This window comes from Drosophila eugracilis, unplaced genomic scaffold (genome assembly GCF_018153835.1).
Source record: "Drosophila eugracilis isolate 14026-0451.02 unplaced genomic scaffold, ASM1815383v1 contig_2154, whole genome shotgun sequence".
Lineage (NCBI taxonomy): Eukaryota > Metazoa > Arthropoda > Insecta > Diptera > Drosophilidae > Drosophila > Drosophila eugracilis.
Genome location: NW_024573038.1, coordinates 1,443,921 through 1,463,568, shown reverse-complemented (window position 1 = coordinate 1,463,568; position 19,648 = coordinate 1,443,921). Strand labels below are relative to the sequence as shown.

At 43.7% G+C, this 19,648-nt stretch overlaps 1 protein-coding gene across 2 annotated transcripts; it reads right to left on the bottom strand.

Moving 5' to 3' along the window:
- Nucleotides 1-105: 105 nt before the first annotated feature.
- Nucleotides 106-14,030, bottom strand: LOC108108810. Of its 2 annotated transcripts, none has more exons than XM_017216994.1 (3): nucleotides 12,255-14,030; nucleotides 1,720-1,971; nucleotides 106-1,118 (listed from the first exon to the last, which is right to left on the bottom strand). In XM_017216994.1, the coding sequence occupies exons 1-3, from the start codon at nucleotides 13,837-13,839 to the stop codon at nucleotides 1,000-1,002; spliced, it is 1,956 nt and encodes a 651-aa protein (XP_017072483.1). In that variant the 5' UTR covers nucleotides 13,840-14,030; the 3' UTR covers nucleotides 106-999. The 2 variants fall into 2 exon arrangements, with proteins under 2 accessions (XP_017072483.1, XP_017072485.1); XM_017216996.1 differs by having other exon boundaries at nucleotides 1,720-1,908.
- Nucleotides 14,031-19,648: the final 5,618 nt, after the last annotated feature.

The following is a 19,648-nucleotide window of genomic DNA, read 5'->3' as shown; positions in this document are numbered from 1 at the left end:
GGCGTTAATAGGGATTGCGATGCCAATAATTTGCAATTATACTTAATTGTAATCGTCATTGCTGATGTTCCTGTGTGGCAATTGAGAGTGGTTATTCCTCGGTTTTGTTTTTCTTTTATTGAGATTGGCTGGCTCACCGTGTGTGTGTTTGTGTGTGTGTGAGTGGTTGGTGTGTGTGTTTGTGTGGCTCGGGGCCATTGCTATATGTACAACATTTCGTGTTTGCTTAAGCGATCGTTTTACTTGGCTAGACAAATGTTTATTAAGCCTATTACTTACTGGTAGATGTGTGTGCTAGCCGGGCCAGAACATCTGTATACATATGGCCGACAAACATTGCTGAACATCAGGTGGATTCAAACTCCGTTCTCTGCTTTCCAGCACTTTTTATACAATTAATTTCAATTCTCTTTTGCAAATCCAACTTTGTTTGCCAGCCCATCTTATACATATGATTTACCCCAGCGATCTTAAGCTATCTCAAAAGCAGAGCTGTTCGAATGTTATGAAAATTTGTTAAGTACAAGTTACTTTTAAATCACAAGCCAAAAGTAATCTTACTTAAACCTTTAACGATGTTAGAAACTCGTTTACATTATTTAGGAATCAAGGCCAGCCACTGCTTTTGAGGACTTATTCGATAAAATCGTTACTACGGCGAGAGTGTAAGATGTAACCAGTGTAGTTGGTTGATATCGCTAACTAGCATATTGCATCCTTGTGGGAACTCCTCCGCTAGCGACCCCAGGGAATATATCAAAATTCCTGCTTCCAGGTCGAGTCTTATCCTTAATTCGCTAGGTCGATATGTGTATTCTTCGTATCGCAAAACTTAGATGCAACGAGCTTAGCAATTATGACAAAAATATTACACTATTCGAAGTGATCGGGGAATATCAATTCGCTTATTGCTGCTCCTTGGGAGCCGTACTTAAAGTTATGAAAAAATACTCAGTTCCAGTGTTCTCGATGCTCGGTACTCCACCCTCCGTCGGCTCCTCAGTACAGGATGCCCGGATGGACGGCCCCGCTGCGCTGGAAGTACACATTCGGATTGCTGCTCAACGTAGGCTCCAGCGTCGTGTAGAGATTCGTTTCGTCTGGCCGTATAAACATGCCTAGAAAAAACATTTTCATCATTTTATTAGGGTTACTAGATGATTTAGTAGGGTGTTCGCTGCGTAGATGGTCCCATTCCTAGCAGTTTTGCTAATTATGTTTTCTTGCAGGGATGAACAGCCACACGTAAAGGTATTAAATATTATGAAATCTAATGATTCCCAGGCAAGTCTTTAATAAATTCGGGGAGAAATATAATAAAAATGGTTTCATTATTTTATATTAGCTGCTATCAAAGATTTTCACTTCTAACAAAGCACTGCAAAAAAATATGGCTAATCAATTAAATTAATCAATTAAATTATTAAATTAATAATGCATTACAATACAAAAAGAGAACCATTTAAAAAGTTGAAAACTAAATATTGATTATTATGAAAATATAATAGTATTATGCTAAGAAAGCTAATGGTTTGTAATGCATACTATTGACTTAACCTTTGAAACTGCTTTAAACAGTAAACGAATTGCCGCTACAGGTAAAGGTAAATTTGGTATCCAACAGATTGCATAATAATTGTACTCCTCTGTGGAAGCATCCCCTGCAGTCAAACACCAGTGGATATCCCTAGGGGATCGTTAGCAATCGGGGAATATTACCTGGCGCATAGCGCAACGTTTTGGCCAATTGCGCCGCTTGTGTCATGGAGGTTAGCGAGTTGCCCAACTGTTTGAGGGTCAACGGCGTGAGCGTGGGCGGTGCGGCTTGCTGTGGTGGCGGTGGTTGCGGTGGCAGTGGTGGCGGTGGTGCGGGAGGATAATAGCAGAACGGGTGCGGACTCAGGTGTGCTGGAAAATAGTGATACATACGCGTATAGCTCGGCGGTGCTGCGGTGACCAGGGCAACCCGATCTGTCGGCGGGTTGCAGGGATTGTTGGTGCGGTGGTACGGCACGGTGGTGCGGTTGAGAGGGAGTGGGTGCGTGTGTGGTTGGAAGTCCCAGAGCCGTGTGTAAAGTTACCAAACCATTAACAAAACCAGTCGTGACCCACACACGCGTATTGGTAATAATCAGTATAGGATAAACATATATGTACAGTAATTATTGGTTTTTGACAATAAATGTAAATTCAATTAAGTTTCGGAAAGGTAAAAATACCGGAAACAAAACCAAAAGAGTCAACCAATAATGAAAAAGGTTCCGAATGATTGATGAACGTAATAGTAATGAAAAAATTACAGAAACAACATGAATGGATTATGAAATGACATATGCAAGAGTGTGCGTTGTGATCGTGTCGAGAATTTTTCGATTATGTTTGACAATGTTTGAGGATGATCGTCATCAGGGCGACGGTGGAGGAGGAGAGCGATAAGGAGGATTTGTATATGTTTTCGTTGCATTGATGATGATGATGGCGATAGTTTTCGATGTTGATGTTGTGGATGAATGTCGTGTTGTTTGTCGGTGGGTTTGATGATATATGTATGCATGACATGACAAAAATAAGAAGTAAACAAAACAAAATAAAATAATAATAAATATATTTGTATATATTCATGTGCTTAGAGTGCAACCAAATTTAACCATATGTTCGTAGATAACTCAGTTAATATGTCACAACTTCTGCCCATGGTCAGCCATCATAATTGGCCTGACCCAGAGCCCGAACCCAGACTCAGATGTTCCCAATTGGCGGAATTACCTTGCCACATTTCACACTTTTGCCGGCCAATTTATGGCTGACTTAATGATGTCAAACGATTTCATGTCAATGGGTTAACTCCACACTCTACACCCTCAAGCCATAGAGAAAGTCGAGCTCGGTGTGCATTTAATTTTGTTTTTACGGGTATTGGGCAAAAACCCCAAGCTATTTTCAGTGCTATCTTAATCGGCTTGTCTTGGATTTACAAACAGTTTTTGGTCTCGTTTATCCACTTTGCGGCGCTGTGACCTTCATTAACTTTGGGTGCTAATAAAAGCCAATGTGGGGAAATTCCCAGGGGTCTGCTATACGACTTTTTCGTCGTCCCAATAAAAAATGTGTTGCAGGCTGTGCAATTTCCTTTCCGTCTGACTTAATATCAGTAACGAAACCAGTTCAAGTTTATGCATATTTTTTGTCTCGCCTGTGATTCGACGAAATCCAGTTTCCCTTTTAGATAAGAACCAGCCCTAATTGTTCGGCTATTTATATCTGCCGTACACTTGTCATAATTAGCAGGCCAGTTGGCCGGGCCAAAGAAACATTTTCCAGGCCTGGGCCTCTGGCCAATATTTAGTTACGACGGACAAAGCCTAACATATTATATGTGAACCAAATCAACTGGCAGCAGCTGGGGCCAATAACTTACGATTAATATTATATTTTCAACAGCTCTGTGGGCCAACCGAATGCGGCGAGTGTGGCTAAGTGTGTTAATGACATGGAAACTAACAAAAAGTCCAGAAAACCGGGCCGAAAAGAGAGGCTGAGGGAAATCAGGGATCTGAACTCTTGACAGTGTTAAATGCTGCAGTTACACACATGCCAACCTTTTTTCCCGCGGCACTTTCCTGCTTTTCTAATTAACTTAGAACAAATACTGCAATTAAGCCCGCTTGTTTTTCTGGGCCTTCTGTTCTGCTTCTTGTGCCTCGAATCTGGAATTATGTGTCAGAAAATGAAAATGCATGTGTGTGCCACAATCTGAATCTGAATCTGTGCGCCAGTATCTGTGTCTGTGTCTGTACCTGTATCTACAGATATACATATCTGTATCTGCGGTGGGCAGGCTTTTGCATTTCGCGTTAAAAAAGAAACTAGTTTTCCAACAGCAGCCGCCAGCTGAAGCGGCAAATTTGGCTTAATTCCGTTTTGCCCGAGACCAGCTAGAAAATCTTTCTCTGCGATTTGCGCCGTCTGTCAGCTCATTTGGCCATTATGAATTATGTGCGCCAGCATTAAATATGTGGCTTTAGCTCACAGCTGACAGCCAACTTAACGAAACGAGGCGAAATGTAACGAAAAACGCTAATTAAGTGCAAATATGTATGGCCAGTCTTAAGATTGGCGTTTCTGTGCATGTTCCGCAATGCAATGGTTTCGGTGGTGGTGTGGTTGCTGGTGGTGACTCCATGGTGTATCCATGTGTGGGGGCGGCCAAAGGCCTTACAAGGCTTAGAGATGACAAGAGTACGTGACCCTGAATCTTAATTGTTGTAATAAAGGAAATGTGTTCTCTATCAAACCTTTCGTAGAACGAAAAAATATGAAATGGCTTTTGTAATCTTACAAATATTTAATTACAAAACCCATTCGTGGAAATAAACTCTATCCATACCAGAATAATTGGTTATCTTCCTTTATCTAAGTTTAGTTCCTGCGCTATTAGAGATATATGCCTAAAGCATGTTTTCCGGGCTACCGTAGAAATTCTTCATATTATTATTCTCCTCTTTAAACTGCGGCGATTTATTCCATCTTCATTATTTCCTCACTTTTAATCCCCCTTTCCGTCGCTGGCTGTTTTTACTTTTCCTCACTTGCATTTAATTATTCCTGCCTCTTTCACCGGCTGGGGAAAATTCATTAAAATTGCCCATCTCTAGAGCCACGTTTTGCATTTTGCAGCTTGCAGTTTGCATTTTGCAGTTTGTCGGCTTGCCCCCGCCCCTTGGGCATCTGCTTCCTTACCCTAAGCCCAGTATCTTCTATCTGGCTGGCAACAAGTTAAAGTTAAACCAACTGCCGCACGTTGACTGATTGCTACGTGCAGATTGTCATTGTTCGCCTTTGTTGTAGGCTCAGTTGCCTCGCTGCTGTTGTTCTTGCCACAGTCGAGTTTGCTTTTTGTTGCTGCTGCTGCTGCTGCTGTTGCTGTTGCTAGTTGCTACATACTTTGCAGACTTGAGTAATTTCTTCGGCGAGCGCTGCCTTTTTGCTTTTTTTGCCTTTTTGCTTTTCCTCATTGGCTTCGGCGTTGACTCTTTCTTTCTGCCTCCGGCTGCAGCCCCAAAGGTTGTTGCTTTTGCCTTGGCCGTTGTCTGGATCTTTGAGAGTGAGTTGCCAGATGTTGTGATATCACGAAGCAGCATTATAACTAATTGGCCACGTTCGTTCTAAGCCATCCCATCCCATACAATCCCAGCCCCCCTCAACCTCTCCCCTCTGGCTGCCACAGCCAGAGTTCATTGTCATGAACTGCGATGCGGAGGTTTTCCCTCCCATTTAGAGGCGGAAGAAAAGCGTTTTTCACATGGCCGCAACTGTCGGCAATTTGCATATTTCGGCTAAGGGCGTATGACCTTCGAATTGCTACAATTCAATTTACATTTCTGTTGAGTTGAGTCAACTAACAATACTGCGGAATCTTCAACCAGGTTGATAAATGTTTTTTCATTGTGAAAATAATTAATAATAGATAGGGTTAATATGGATGAAACTGCTGGGCTGTAAATGCGGACTAAGAAGGTTAAGGTTTAATTCTACATCTTTTATTCTCCGACTTAAGATCAGTGAGTGAAATATTGAATAAGACTGAACCATTTTTTAAATATTGTGTATGAGATTAGAATAACACCTATTGGAGCCATACAAAATAACAATTTAATTGCAAATAGAATTTAAACTAAGAAAAGAATTATATTTCATAAAATATTAATGGCAGAATGCAAGTTGCTGAAAGTAGTAAAAAAGAATAATGTCTAGTAAGACTCCCGTATTAAAATAAGTTTATGTAAAACTGTGTAAAAGAAAGCTGTTAAAAGTAAACCCGTAACGTATTGATTTACGAGAACTAACTTTTTGCAATGATTTACTTTAAAACTAGCCATTTAGAAGCTTTAAGACCTTAAATCAATCATTCCAAGCCATGGTGCAGCTTTCCTTTAAGCCCACTGGTTTTGCATCCCTGGGCGGTAACCGCAAGCTGGCGAAGATACCGTAAGACCAAGGCGATCTCCTGGCCAATTTAGCGTAATAATTTCAGCATGTGCAGTTGGCACACGGCTCATTGGCTGCCTCGACTACCTCGGCTGCCTCAGCCCCCGATTCTCCGCGATCAGTTGGCCTGAACCGCTTTGAGCCGGGCCAAGAGCTGAGTTGGCTTTTCCGCTTTCGGTTTCATTGCCGCAATTCGGAACTGGTTATCGATTACGTTGCTGGCCGGCTGCTGGCACTTCTAGGCAAAACTAAATATCATCGCTCCTCAGCATCAAGCCCGGCTCTTCGTGGCCGCGGCTCTTATTGCAAACCGCTATAATTTTGTGGTAATATACAGTGACGCTCGTTTCAAGCACGTGCTGGCAGCATTTACCCAACTCATATATTAAGTCCCATACACAGCCACAGCCTCAGCCGCTGCCGCTGTGGTGGACTGCAAACTGAAGTTGGATACGATACTCAGCAACACGTACTTCACAGATTTGTACATTACGCCATCGTCATCATCGCGATCATCATCTTGCCCATCATCGTTGTCAAGCTTTCTGCTCCGCGCAGTTCTGTTCTGTTCTTTTCAGTTCATTTCAGTAAGGCTCTGCTCTGTTCTTTTGTTTCTGCTTTGGTTTTTCAATTTCAAGTTCGTTGCCTCAGTCTTTGGTCTGCTGGCAGTGGTCTCAGAACAATTGAGGCTAATCGAATCTTTTTTATGTCATATTTTCGACAGCTGATGCTGGTCGAACCGTTTCAATGGGTGCCCCAAGGCAAAGTTGGGTTCTAAACAAAGCCAGGTTAACAGAAATCATTTGATTGAAAGTGTTGTTTGATGTTCTTTTCAGATTGCTTTGAATTTGGGTCTAATAATTGACAGCTTAAGCAATCAAACAGCACACTTTGAGGCAAATGTTTTTGCTATCTTTCAGATTAACTTCGAGGCAACGATGGGAAATCATCGTCAGTATAAAATGAGAAAATATTTTGTGTGCTATTTACAATACAAATTAAAAAATTTATAATTTGGATCTTAAATTGGAATTTTAATTATATCCAAAATGATAATTATTATGGCTTACTCAGTTCAAGACGTTTGTCATTTCATAGAATAACGAAAGACTTAGGCTACGAACTTCTTTAATGTTCTTAGTTCTTTAAGAATATATATTCTAGATCTAAGTAGGTAAAAGAAATTTGTATTTTTTTACCTGTCACAAAAAAATATTGAGGCAACGAACTTTGAATCGCTCTTACAGACAGAAACCTAATACTTTCCAATCACTTTTGTGTACAAAAAATAATTCCTCTGAAGGAATCTATAATAATCATGGCCATAATTTATTCACTTCTCATAACATAAATGAGCTTTCTTCCAACTTGTTTATGACAATGAAGCAACCTTTTGGAAGTATCCATCAATAACACGCGAAACCTCGGCTCGGGCTAAGCTTCAGGTCCTCAAGTGTGCAGAAAATAGAAAAAATAACAAATACAAAAGCAATCTCTGGACTGTTCACAGTTAAATGGCTATGTGGCCTCCCTGGGCTCTTTATTGACAAATCCCCGTCGATCGATAAACATGAAAGATAAATAGACAAAAACTTCCGCACGGGTCTCGGGAGTGTAGCGACAAGCTTTAACCTTCCAAGGTCTGCTCGGATCTGCTTGGATCTGCCCGGCTCCACGGGCATGAATGATTGATTTTATGTATGTGGCTGCCTGGCATAAAGTCACTCAATAAAATTACAAAAAAATGCGACGTCGCCGGAGAACAAAGACCGCTGGCAGATGCCCAGATTGATGGGCCCGTCTTACTGACCAACTGGCCAAGTGGCGGCACTGCCAAGTCGAAGATGGGACACTCTGCTGGCTGATAAGGTCACTGTCTCGTCTCGGGAGGCATCTGCGCGCAGATTCCAGTTGCAGTTGCCCCACCAAGCAGTCGGGCCCCAGGGGTAAGGGTATAATGATAACATCACGCAGCGGCAACGGAAGTATGTACGAGTATCTATTTTTGTGGCTCCGCCTGTCATCGCGCCGCTCGTTGTCGACAGCTGCCCGAAGCGCTTACAACAATGCGTCTTCAATTAAAGCAGCCTGGGCAACCTTGAACTCTCGTTCAATCAGCGGCAACGGACTGCTTAAGTCGGCCGAGCCCCACGACATCCTTTTGGCCTCATCCAGCCAAAACAGGCCCCACACACGGTAAGAAATTATGCTTATTTTAATTTATTTTACAAGAACACATTTCCAATAAAAATAGAATATGATTTTGAGTAGTCATATAACCATGAGAAAAACGAAAGACTTAGGAAGCGAACTTGTTATGTAGTTCTGTTCATAGGGTAGAAACTTATTACTGTCGCATTAATCCAAACTTTTACTCTAGATATAAATTAGGGAATTATTTATCAAATAGGATGCTTAAAGGTTTTTTAATTGTTTTAATTTGCTTGATTTCCCCCCATTACTTTCTTGCAGGACAATGAGTTTATTTGTAACGAATGATAGAGCAATCATGTTCATATCGTATTCACTTCTCATAATACAAATGGGCTTTCTTTATACAAAGCCCCATTTAGCCAAAACTGGTTCATGATATGGGGTTTTCCTTTTGAAGTTGATCTAATTTTTTTTGTGTGCAAGAGAGGGCCAAGCTGAAGCTGTCAATCTGCGTTCATTCCTCGCCTTCGACTTTGACTCCATGGCGGCAATCATCGAGAGCTGCTGGCCTCTGACTGCGCCCTTTCCCCCGGTCCACTGATCCGTCCCTGCCCTTGCCCTGAAATCTCTTGGCCCGACTCATTCCTTGGCGTCAACGCCGTTAGCTGTCGTTTAGTTTATTGTTGCAAATTGTTCAGTGAATTATGTGCCGAACTGCTTACTGCCTACGACCCCACACACATGTGTCTGAGTGTGAGTGCCTGCATTTGAAGGCTTGGCAGGAAATTTGATCTTGTGGATTTATTGGAAATATCTTTCGATTCTCCTGCGGTTTTGGTTTACCGATTGTGGGATTCCCAATTCGGGGCACATAAATTTATGATTTATGTTCATTGCAGTTCTTTGGGACTTTTATGGAGTAAGATATTGGTTTTTATTAAATAATTATTTATTTATTTCTGTTTGAATCGTAAAACTAAGCTCAAAGCTGGCAGTAAGGTAGATCTAAGATTTTAGAGAAAGTGTTTTAACAGACAAGTCACTGTTATATTTGTTTTCTTTGGTAAATTAATTGGTTTTTAGAATTGCTATTTGAAGTTGTTTGAATAGTGAATAGTCGTCTAAGGGCAGGTTTTCTTTGTTTACAGCCTTAAGTACACCAATTTGAATTTCCTGCCTGAGTAAATGACTTAGAGATGATCAAGAACCTTAGCAATGGAAGGCATCTTACTCCAGAGACAAGACATCCAATAATTTGATTCTCCTTAACCTGTCAACTCCCCAGACGAATCAAGTTCGTTGCCTAAGTCATTTGCTCTTCAATCAGCCAGAGGAATAGCACGAAAAAAAGGGAAAAACTTTTGATTTTTCTCTTGCCTCATCGCCTTATGTAAATGTTCAGCTGCCCACATGCAGCTCCAGTTTTTTCTTTCTGTGCCCTTAATCAAGCCGGAACCCTTGCTGTCGCTGGCTTTGGCTCACTTCACTCAGCCTGGCTCAAGTCGACGTCGAAGTCGGAGTTGGAGTCGCAGTCGAAGAGTTTGCGAGACAACTACACAACCCACACACATGTTTCTGGATCGGATCGGATTGGATTGGATCGGGTTTGGTTATGGGCTGAAGTATAGCATTGGTATGGGAATGGGTATGGGTATGGGTCTGGGTACGATAATGGCAGCGATTGCAGCTCTCGGCTGATGTTTGCTCCTTTTGCTTGTTAAGCTCTGTGCCTACTTTGATTTTGCTGTACTCCGTGTGTCTCCAGACATTTGTCTTTTGCTCTTAAGGTTTCTGCCTGCTGCCTGGTTTTTCGTTCGTCGTTGATTTCTGTTACCCCTCAAATGCACTTTCAATTGCAGACAGTTTGACGTATATATGTGTAGCCGGGGCCAGAGCACTATATCTCTCATTTATCTATCTATATTCGAACCTACCTATATTCCGTCTGTCGCTGGCTGCCTCACTTGCTGGCTTTCTTCAGTTCAGAGGACTGAGTCGGAATTGGAAGTGGAATTGGAATTGAAGTCGGAATCTGAGGCTCAGTCTGAGCCCGGGCTGCCCACAGGCACTTTAGCTTGTGGGCCGTGGCTCCATCTCCAGATTCGGCTCCAGCTTTGCCCAAAGTTCCAGCTGCACCCCGGCTTTTGTCCTGCCCGAGTCAGATTTGGATTTGGAGTCGTCGTCAAGTAGCTGCCATGTAAAACGCTTCCTACTTTGGCCTACCAGCGCATTGTTATAATTTGGTAAGCTACTGCCGCTCTTGTACACTACCAAAATTATTAGGTACTTTGTTTTCTATAGAGGTTTGGCTAAACAACAGCTTAAAAAAATCATGTTCTAATTCGATATTGGGAGAGTTTTTGTTTTCGTTTTAGTGCTCTTTTTATACAGACTTCACTTTCAACTAACTTAATTGATTTCCCCAAATTGCCCAACGCTTTTCACAGAGCATTTCTGATTCGTTTTCCACTTGAATTACCCCAAGTTTTCCTGTCCCATTTCCATTCGAAAAGCTTTTCGCTGACTGCTGTAATCATACATTTGTGATGTATTTACTTTAATTAAATTACGTAAAGTGTTACATGGCTTTGGCACGCACATTTCGAAGTACCCCCTTTGGGCACCCTTGCTTCCCCGAGTTTCCCCATATCTTTCCACTTTGCCACACACATAAACCACTCAGCTTGTGCTTTCATTAGAAAGCTGAAATAGTTTAAAGCCTTTTATGGCTTGTTATTGTTTAGAAAGAAGGAAAACAAAAACTAATAACCACAAGAGATACAAATTCCGAAAATATTGTTTTTGTCAGGCGGTTCATAAATTGCCAAAATTGCAAAGTCAGCTCGTATTGTTGGCTCTGCGAGATTTGTTGGCTTTGACTCGTTTCACTTGCTCTTTGACAATGAGCCGGGCGAATTTCGTTTGGGGACAGGTTGTGACCACTTCCACACCGCCTGACATGACATTTAACACCGGCTAATGACCAGATGTAAAATTTCGAATAATACATTTTCAGCGGTCTTGATCTCTCTATTCGCATCCCCAGAAATGATTTAAGCCAAATGATAGATCCAGCGGATCTCTAATCAGAGACCTAACCCACGAACCTGGACGTTCTCAGACCGAAAATGAAAATGAAAACGAAAGCTGAAAGACAAATGGACGGATCGCTGGATGTGTGCTCTTTTTACACTTGGCTTACACGGCGACTGCGACGTCGGAAAATTAATATGCCGAACAATTACACGGCCCGGCAAAACAATTTTAAGCCCAGTTAATGCCGACGCACAGTGGTTGTGAGTTACGCGAATTCGCCGCGAAAGATTGCCAACAATCGGCGGCGGCGAAGAAATGAAAGCGCGCAAATTTGCATACAAGCAAATGAAGCGGAGCAAATGGAAAATCGGCATACATACTAATTGGAAAAGAAATGCATAAGCAATGAAAATGAAAATAATGACAGGGCGCGGTTTGGGAAAATGTATGATTACTTATTTGGCATTGGCAATGGAACTGAAAACAAAAGTTGTTGCAGAGAAGTTGATTAATTTCAATGGAATTGATTAAAAGATGAAACTTCATTTTGAAATAATTTGATTCAAACTAATTGGAAAATGCAGTGAAAAGGGAAATATTGACAAGGCTTGTTTACAGAAAAGTCATAGACAAAATATAGACATTAAGATTTAACCCAAGGGAAAACTCCTGGTCAAGAGTAACTATTCGAATTAACTTAAAAGTATAGAATATTTTAAATTTTTAGCCCCATTTAGTGACCATTCTAACCACTGTGACTCGGCTACCGTCTGCTGGGGCTCAAAGTCTTTGAAAGTTAAGACTTTTGCTTTTTCTTCTCCCCAACTTTGCTTTTGCTTTTAGAAAGAGCGGACAAATGGATAAACAAAAGTTCAAGAGGTTGCCAGCCCCGCCCCCTCTGCGCACATGAGGCAAGAAAAGAAAGTTATTACAAAATTAACAGAGGCTGACAGCTGACAAGATCAGTAGGGAGGAGGTCGGAATGGAACTGTATCCAGCTTGAGTCGGGTCCAAGTGCCCGCGGCAGAAATTGTGACAAACTTTGCTGTAGGGTAGGTAATAGGAGCGGGACTTACCACCTCCGTTGTTGGCACTGGAGCAGTGCTTGGAGTTGAGTCCTTGGCCTGTGTTAGAGGCGGAGTTCGGCAGTCCGCAGCCACTCATCACGCCGTACTTGATGGGCTTGAAGTGGAAGAACGAAGGCGAATAGCCAGATCCGGCACGGCTCAGGGAGCTGAACTGCTCCTCGCGGTCCTCCACGTAAAGTCCCTCCTTGCCCATAGCCGCCAGTTGTCTCCCCTTGGGCATGAACATCACCAGGAAAACGGTGGCGGAAGTGGCCACTAGGCCAAAGGCCACGCATGCATCCTTGTGCCTTTCGGCCACGGCCACCCCGCACAGCATCCATCCCAGCCAGATGGGTATAGCGCCACCAATGGCTAGACCAATGTAGGTGGCCTCACGATAGTTATCCCGGATTCCACGCGATTTGATAGCCAGCACGGCGATGAAGACAATCAGGAAGACAATGTAGATCAGTGAGAAGAGCAGCTCCGAGAACTGCGTCTTGCAGAGTGGAATTAGAACCGTGCTGACGGCAGCTATCCGGGTGTAAATCTCCGGAGTTCCATCAAGGGTGGTATATGACGTGGGGTAGAACAGCGCCGAGTAGTTGGTCTGCGAGGCCACCGTGGTGCTGAGGAAACCACTTCCCATTACAGGAACACTTGTGGTATAGACCTCCGGGGGCTGGGTGAGCAGCCACTGTCCTCCGATCGCCACCTGGATGAGCAGTGCGAAGAGGAGCAGCAAGCCCTGATAGGGAGCTGGCAGATACACGCCTCCATTGAGGCTGATCAGGAATACGCACTTGACCAGCAGGGCTGCGAAGACAAGTGCGTAGGCTACACCCACTCCGAAGCGGATGGCTCCACAGCTGAGCAAAGTGGGCTGGGCAGTGATAATAGCTCCTAAGCTGGCGCAGGCAAACAGTCCGAGCAGCAGCATCTGGCCCAGGAAAAGGTGCCTCCGCGAAGGCGACGTCCGCCAGGCCTTAAAGAGCACGAAAATCTCAAAGGCGGCCATCATGAGCATGGTGAGGGTGGCCAAAACAAGCACTGGCACCACCCACGGCTCCTTGCGCAGCCCTGTGAAGGGCAGGTGGGTAGAAACTATGCTGGGCGGTGTGCTGTTGGAGCTGCTTCCTGGAGTCACCTTGCCAGTGGTGCCTGCTGCTCTCGCCTTGGCCCCCAAACTCCTTCGGGGCGTGGCTGCTGTGGTGGATGTGGTGCTGCTGGAACTACTAGCTGATAGTGTGGGCACCACAAAGAATTCCGTAGACATTTCCAGGCGGGCTGCACTCGACACATTGCCACCTGGGAAATTGAGATCCAATTGTTTAGCAGTTCTCTGGGATTGAGGAGCTGCCGGAGTGGTGGTGCTGGTGGTGGTGGTACTGGTACTTGTAGTGGTGCTGGTGGCATTCCGGCTGCTCGGCTTGAGCACCTGGTAGGCATTGCGATCTGTTTCCTGACTGGTCACCAGTCGTACCCGCCGCCAAATGTTGTTTCCATTCACGCTTAGGCTGCGCGACGCCGGCGTGGTGGCGATCAGCTGCAGGATCAGCAGGAGGATCAGCAGCAAGTGGCGTCTGCCGGCCATTGATTGTGATGACCCTTCTTTGCCCTAAACCTTTAACCGATCAAATGAGGAACATCTCTTGCGCGAACGCACTCAAACCCACAACACACGCGATCGCGATCGTTGGCTCGTAAATTCTTCAGTCTGCGCTGGCTGCGATCCTCAGTTCTGCGGTCTATTCCTTCTCGATTCTCGCGCTAAAACGTCCGCTCGCTCCGATCGACCAACTGCAACTGACTGGCGGGCTCTGCAAGTCTGACTTTGGCCCGGCTTTGTCGTTTGAGACCAGTTTGACGGCGGCCAAGTCGAACTAACACTTGTTCGAGTTCGATGTGCGTTTGCTAACTCGGCTAAGAGCAACGCACCGCGATAGCGGTAAAGTGTGGGAAGGAGTTGGTCTCTAACCCCTAAAAAGGTCCCCACTTGTATAAGACATTAAGGAATATTTATTCCAAACATAATTGAATGTATACATTCATGCATATGTTATATATCTTATGTCTTTAATTCGGTGAACTAAATTTAATTTAGGCTGTGAAAATCGAAATGGTTATAACTAACTTGTTTTTAGGAAGATTTATTTAAAAGGAAATGTTGGTAATTGGTATAAAGGCTCGCCTTTATTTAATTAACTTGCAACATACCTTAAACACTACTAACTTAAAACAAACAAACATCTAATTTCTTATGAACTATATTCTTCTTATTACTATAAGTTCTGAATTCTCTCTGAATTTGAATTTACCAAAAAGTTAATGGAGTATTTTAATATGTTGATACTTAAATATTCTTAACAATTATGTTCATATTTTCTATTCATTTGCTTTACTTTTAATTTTAAAAAAGAGTTCTTGCTACTTTTTCCTCCATCGACGGTTGCAACCATCTGCAAACGCGATCCACAAACCTAGGCCAGGTTCCACACTCAAACCGATCCGCGGCATGGAGAACACTTTCATTCGTTCTGCATATGCGGCATATCACTTTATGGCCTCTGCTGCTCGACTTGGCTGGTAGGAAAGTGCTATAAGCCATTAGCTATTAGCCAACCGCTTTTGCGGTCTCCTCACAGAGCCACTCTCCTCGAAAACAACCCAACAAAAGGCGAAATAGCGAAATCCGCACACAAAGGCGATTGTAAATCAAAAGAGCGCTAATGATATATCGATATACAAAGTGTTGAAGTGGGAAAGGCATCGCCAATAGCGTTAGAAACGGCAATAGGAACACGGCAACGGCAGCGATCTGATTCCTTAAGTATTATTGTGTTCGGGCGCGCTTTCTGCAAACCACAGTTAGAACTGGGCCCTGTTTCGAGCACCTGAATGAGTGGGCAAAAAGAAATGTATCAGAGAATGTGTTGCATAAAGTAGTCTTTGTATCTCACATAATCTCAAGGGATTTATTTAAATTATTCATTGGTTATTTGTGATCTTTGATTATCAATAAGAACTTGATTTTTCCGCTGAAGTTTTACAATATCAAGATTACAAATCAGGGAAAATTAGGAAATCATCAAGACTAAGAGGATAGAGAACCATAGAGGTTCCATAAGGGCGAGTTTCAGATTGTAATATTCCTCTGGTAATACCTCCGGTCGAGTGACAGCGGTACTCCAGACCAAGGGAACCTTATTGGCCACTGGACATTCCGCATTCATCTCCATATTTGGCGCGGCTCGCAATGCGCAGCCATTAGCGCAACAAATGTTATGTAGATCGTGTCGATGTTAGCTGACCCCCCCACCAACCAACCGACCAACCTATCTACCTTTGAGGCCGAGTAAACTTCCCACCGCCCCGACTTACGGTATCGTTAGTGACGATCAGATCTGCGAGGGTCTGGCCGGGCAATCTGCGTTCTGTATTGACATGAAGGCGGGTAAATAACCTTTCGACATGCCCCGACACAGAGTCGGAAAAAAACAATTCGTATAAATGAGCGCGTAGTCAAATTTGTGATTCGCCATAACCGACCATAACTCAAGCTCCGGCTTCTGCTCATGATCATGATCTTGAGCGATCCGAGCGTATGTGCGTACCTGTTTCGCTATACCTGTTCGTTTTGTAGATTTAATCTGGGAGAGAGACATTCAGGCGGATTTCTTAATACGAATCGAGCAGGGATGATGATGCAGCGTAATTTATGAACTTTTCAATTAGAACTTGTCTCCGGGAAATGAAATTCTCCTCAGGTTGTGCCTAATCCTTGTTTTAGCTAAGCCAGCGATTATTCGGCAAGCCTTCGGTGTCTACTGGCCATTATCCGTTTAATTAAAGCTGTCACTTGCCTGTTGGCCTTGCCAAACTGAAAGTTCCCCTCGCTAACAGTGCTTTATGTAATCCTGCGGTCTTAGAGCGATCTTAGCTAATTAAAAGGCATTCTTATATTACGTTTTGCCTTTCTCCCAACCGCCGGATCGGGTTTCACGACATACCCGAGACACATTGCGTTAATAACCCCTGACTGGGCACAAGATCAAGGCAACCCTGTGGCTCGTGCGCAGGCCAAAAGTCAATTGGGCCACACCTTGGACAAAAAGTTGGTTCATTTTGATCAGCTCAGCTGGATTGGTACTTCAGGTCTAAGGTCAGTTGACCATAAGCTATTATAGATTAACATTTGTAAGATTCTTTTTATAATTAACCTAAAATAAATATTCCCTTAACTCATATTTTTTGGTCTTCTATTTTAATTTCTAAGCCATGTTTTTTAATATTTTCATCCATCAACCTTTTTGCCTTGGCTGTAGCGATCTCATTATCCACCCTGTGTATCAACTTTCTTTATGGTTAAAAATTATTCAAATTTATTTGCTTGCCTTTTCGATGGGCCTAGAATATTTTCACGATTTCGTAAGGAGAAAGAACGGAGCTGGCTTTGAACTCATCGCATGGAGGGGCTAGTATTACTTTGGTGGAGTGAAGCGACGGCACCGAAGCTCCGAGTCCTGCCCGAAGTTGATTGATTCCGGGTGATTTGAATGTCTGGCCCGAGACCTGGACCTCGGACCTGGACCTCGGACCTGGACCTGGAACCCAAAACATGGGACCTGGACCAGCATTAGAACCCAAAGAAGTGCCGACAGTTGGCTTGGGAAGCGAAAAATGTGTCGGATAATCGAGCCGGACCGTTGCTGGCGGCTCTTTTTTAAGCGCCTTAATTTATTTGCCAAAGACAAGCCGGCGCCGTCTGGGTCAAGTGTCAAGCTGCCGAAGATTTGCGAATGTTTCCGATCATAATTCTACGGGGGCAATTAATTTTCGGGCATTTCGATTGGCGAGTTTTTTGGAACAAGGAAAGATGCCGCGCGTAAATCTTCGGGGATGCATTTTGAAATTTAAATTGAAACCAGTTGGTCAAGTGCATTGAACCTACAACCGGCGGAATGAACAGGGCTCAGATACCAAATATCCAGAGACAAAGCCTCTTGGCGATCTTATTTATTTACCAATATGTAGTGCGGTTCCTTGGCCCTTCCCCTTCCCCTCCGTTTGCCACCATACCAGCCGAGTTCATTGTCGTCCCCAAAAGAGCGAATTCTGATTTATAAGCGGGCTCTTGGCCAGTACCTCGTCCCCCTGCCCATACCATACCCCTCCTTCGCGACGGGGCTGCGCTTTAATCACGTGCGTGCAATGCGCACATGATGATGCGCCCCAATCCGAATCCCCCATGCATCCCTTCGATCCCAAGAGCGATCCCGACCCCTTCGATGCTCTTGACGATGCTGGGATGCCGCTCTGGCTTTTGCTGTTGCTGTTGCTGTTGCTGTTTCTGGTGTTGCAAATGCTGCCAGGCCAAACACCCAGTGAACATTGCTCACCAGAGGAGTTCGCTCTCTTGCAACTCACAGTGCTGAACACGTAAATAGGTGTTGAAGTTGCAATCCTAATCAATGCAGAGCTAATTTATAAGTAAAATATCTAAGTAAGACAGCTTTAAAGAAGCTACTAAATACCAAACTAAAATCTTTTTCAAGTATAATGTTAGCCTTATCATTTGGTAAAACAATTGGTATCAGGATAATCCCATTTTTTTGGATATTTTCCAATACTTTCTGATTTATGAAAAGGATAATATCATTTTGACTTTAGCTATCGAGATTAAGCTATTACTAATCTGGCTAACGCCACTTTCCTTTATTCTATTCATTAATTTAAACTTAGCAAAACCATTGAATTTTGATGGAAATGAAATAATATAATAATAATAATATTTCTTCTGAAATCCTCTTGGGAAATCCTAAGACGCCAACCTCTGCTGTGCGCCCCCCTGAATGTTTAAGTCCATTATGCAGAATGCATATAAATGCAAGTGCAAGTATCGGAGTTAGTACAAGAGTGTTGCCTGCGCTGCCGTTGTGTGTGAGCGCGCATGCGTGAAGCGTCCGTTTTAATCGTTGCCTGGCCATCGAATATTTCTTTTGCCACGACGCTCCGACGGCGATGACGACGTGGAGAGTTTGCTCGTAAATCCGGCGTATAAAAGGCACATAGCTCGCCCCATTGGTCAGGAGCTGGGGAAACTGGCAGGCCATTGTGCTGTGGGGTGTGGTGGGGTCAGCAGCGATCGCGAACTGGGCTTCGACTGCGGATCGGACGGGGCTGGGCAAGCACGGCATAAAGGCCTTTAGATGGTGGCTAACTTGACTCTAAGAGCGGGCACCGCAGTCGTCTGCCTGACCAAAGGCTGATTTACTATGATCCGCTTGAGTTTTATGTGCAGAAAGATAAAATTTTTAAGATATTGACACCTTGTTAGGCGTTTGAGAGACAGCCGGTGCCGGGCGATTGCCGAGGGCCAGCAATAAGGAAAAGAACTCTTCTTGGCCATAATCTGCACGGGGAACGCCCCCGATCGCACCTTCCTCGAATTCCCTTTCGCCCTTTTGCGTGGCTAATTGTGGTTAAAATTAAATGCATTTCCCGTCGTCAAATGCATAAACTTGGGCCAGATTATCAGGACGTCAGTCTTTTCCTTAGACCCACCTTAGGGTCCACTGCGACCCTCGTGGTCTGTGTGTGGGTGTCAAAGACGGGATTTGTTAAATTTATGGAATAATACATATCTTTATGGCTTCATTAGCGAAAGCCCTCTTGGTTCCCCAACTCCGACCCCATCCCCCACAGAAAAGACCATTCGACACGCTGTCTGCAGCAGCGCCAAAAGGATCGGCATCGACATAGTCGGCAAGCGTCATCCTCTTGGTCTCCGTCTCCGACTCCAACTCCATCTCCATCTTCATGATTGCCGCTGCCGTTGTCTATGTATCTGTCACTACGGAGAGTCGGTCCTCATTCTGGAGGCCCTGAGCACTTCAGACTTTGTATGCACACTTCAAAGAGGTTCAGTTCGGGTCGCTTCGATTCGGTTCTTTAAGCCGGCAGTGCATCTTGGCTTTGTGAAACAGAATGCTGAGTTTTTATTGCATTTATTTTACTTCTTATTTACTAAAAAATATTTTTTGTTATATGACATCAAATCATATTAAATCTTTGAAATTATATGGATTTTATTAATGTATTGATCAAATATTTTAAGAAGCTATTGAAAGCCTCAAGTATTAAAGAACTTTAAGAGTAAGCTCATATTCCTGAATGTCTTTTAGTGCACCCCCAGTTCGCTCACATTTTGGATGGAATGTCTTCAGGTTGGTTCTTAGCTTCCCAGATTGATTGAGCCTTTTATTAAAGTGCACGTACAGCGTATTAAATAAATTGTTAGTTACGTTCCGGACCGGAACGGAACCGAAAGGAACGAGCCTGTCCCAGACTCCAAACCATAGGCAGCCCTTTTGATTCGTCAGATTCTGGGTGAAGAGCCGTGT

Bases quoted from the DNA above. Each gene is read 5' to 3' on its own strand.
- LOC108108810 (XM_017216994.1), bottom strand. From the start codon at position 13,839: ATGGCCGGCAGACGCCACTTGCTGCTGATCCTCCTGCTGATCCTGCAG. The intron at 1,972-12,254 runs GTAAGTCCCGCT...ACCCGCCGACAG, and splicing joins CAGTGCCAACAACGGAGGTG to ATCGGGTTGCCCTGGTCACC. The intron at 1,119-1,719 runs GTAATATTCCCC...TGTTTTTTCTAG, and splicing joins AACGTTGCGCTATGCGCCAG to GCATGTTTATACGGCCAGAC.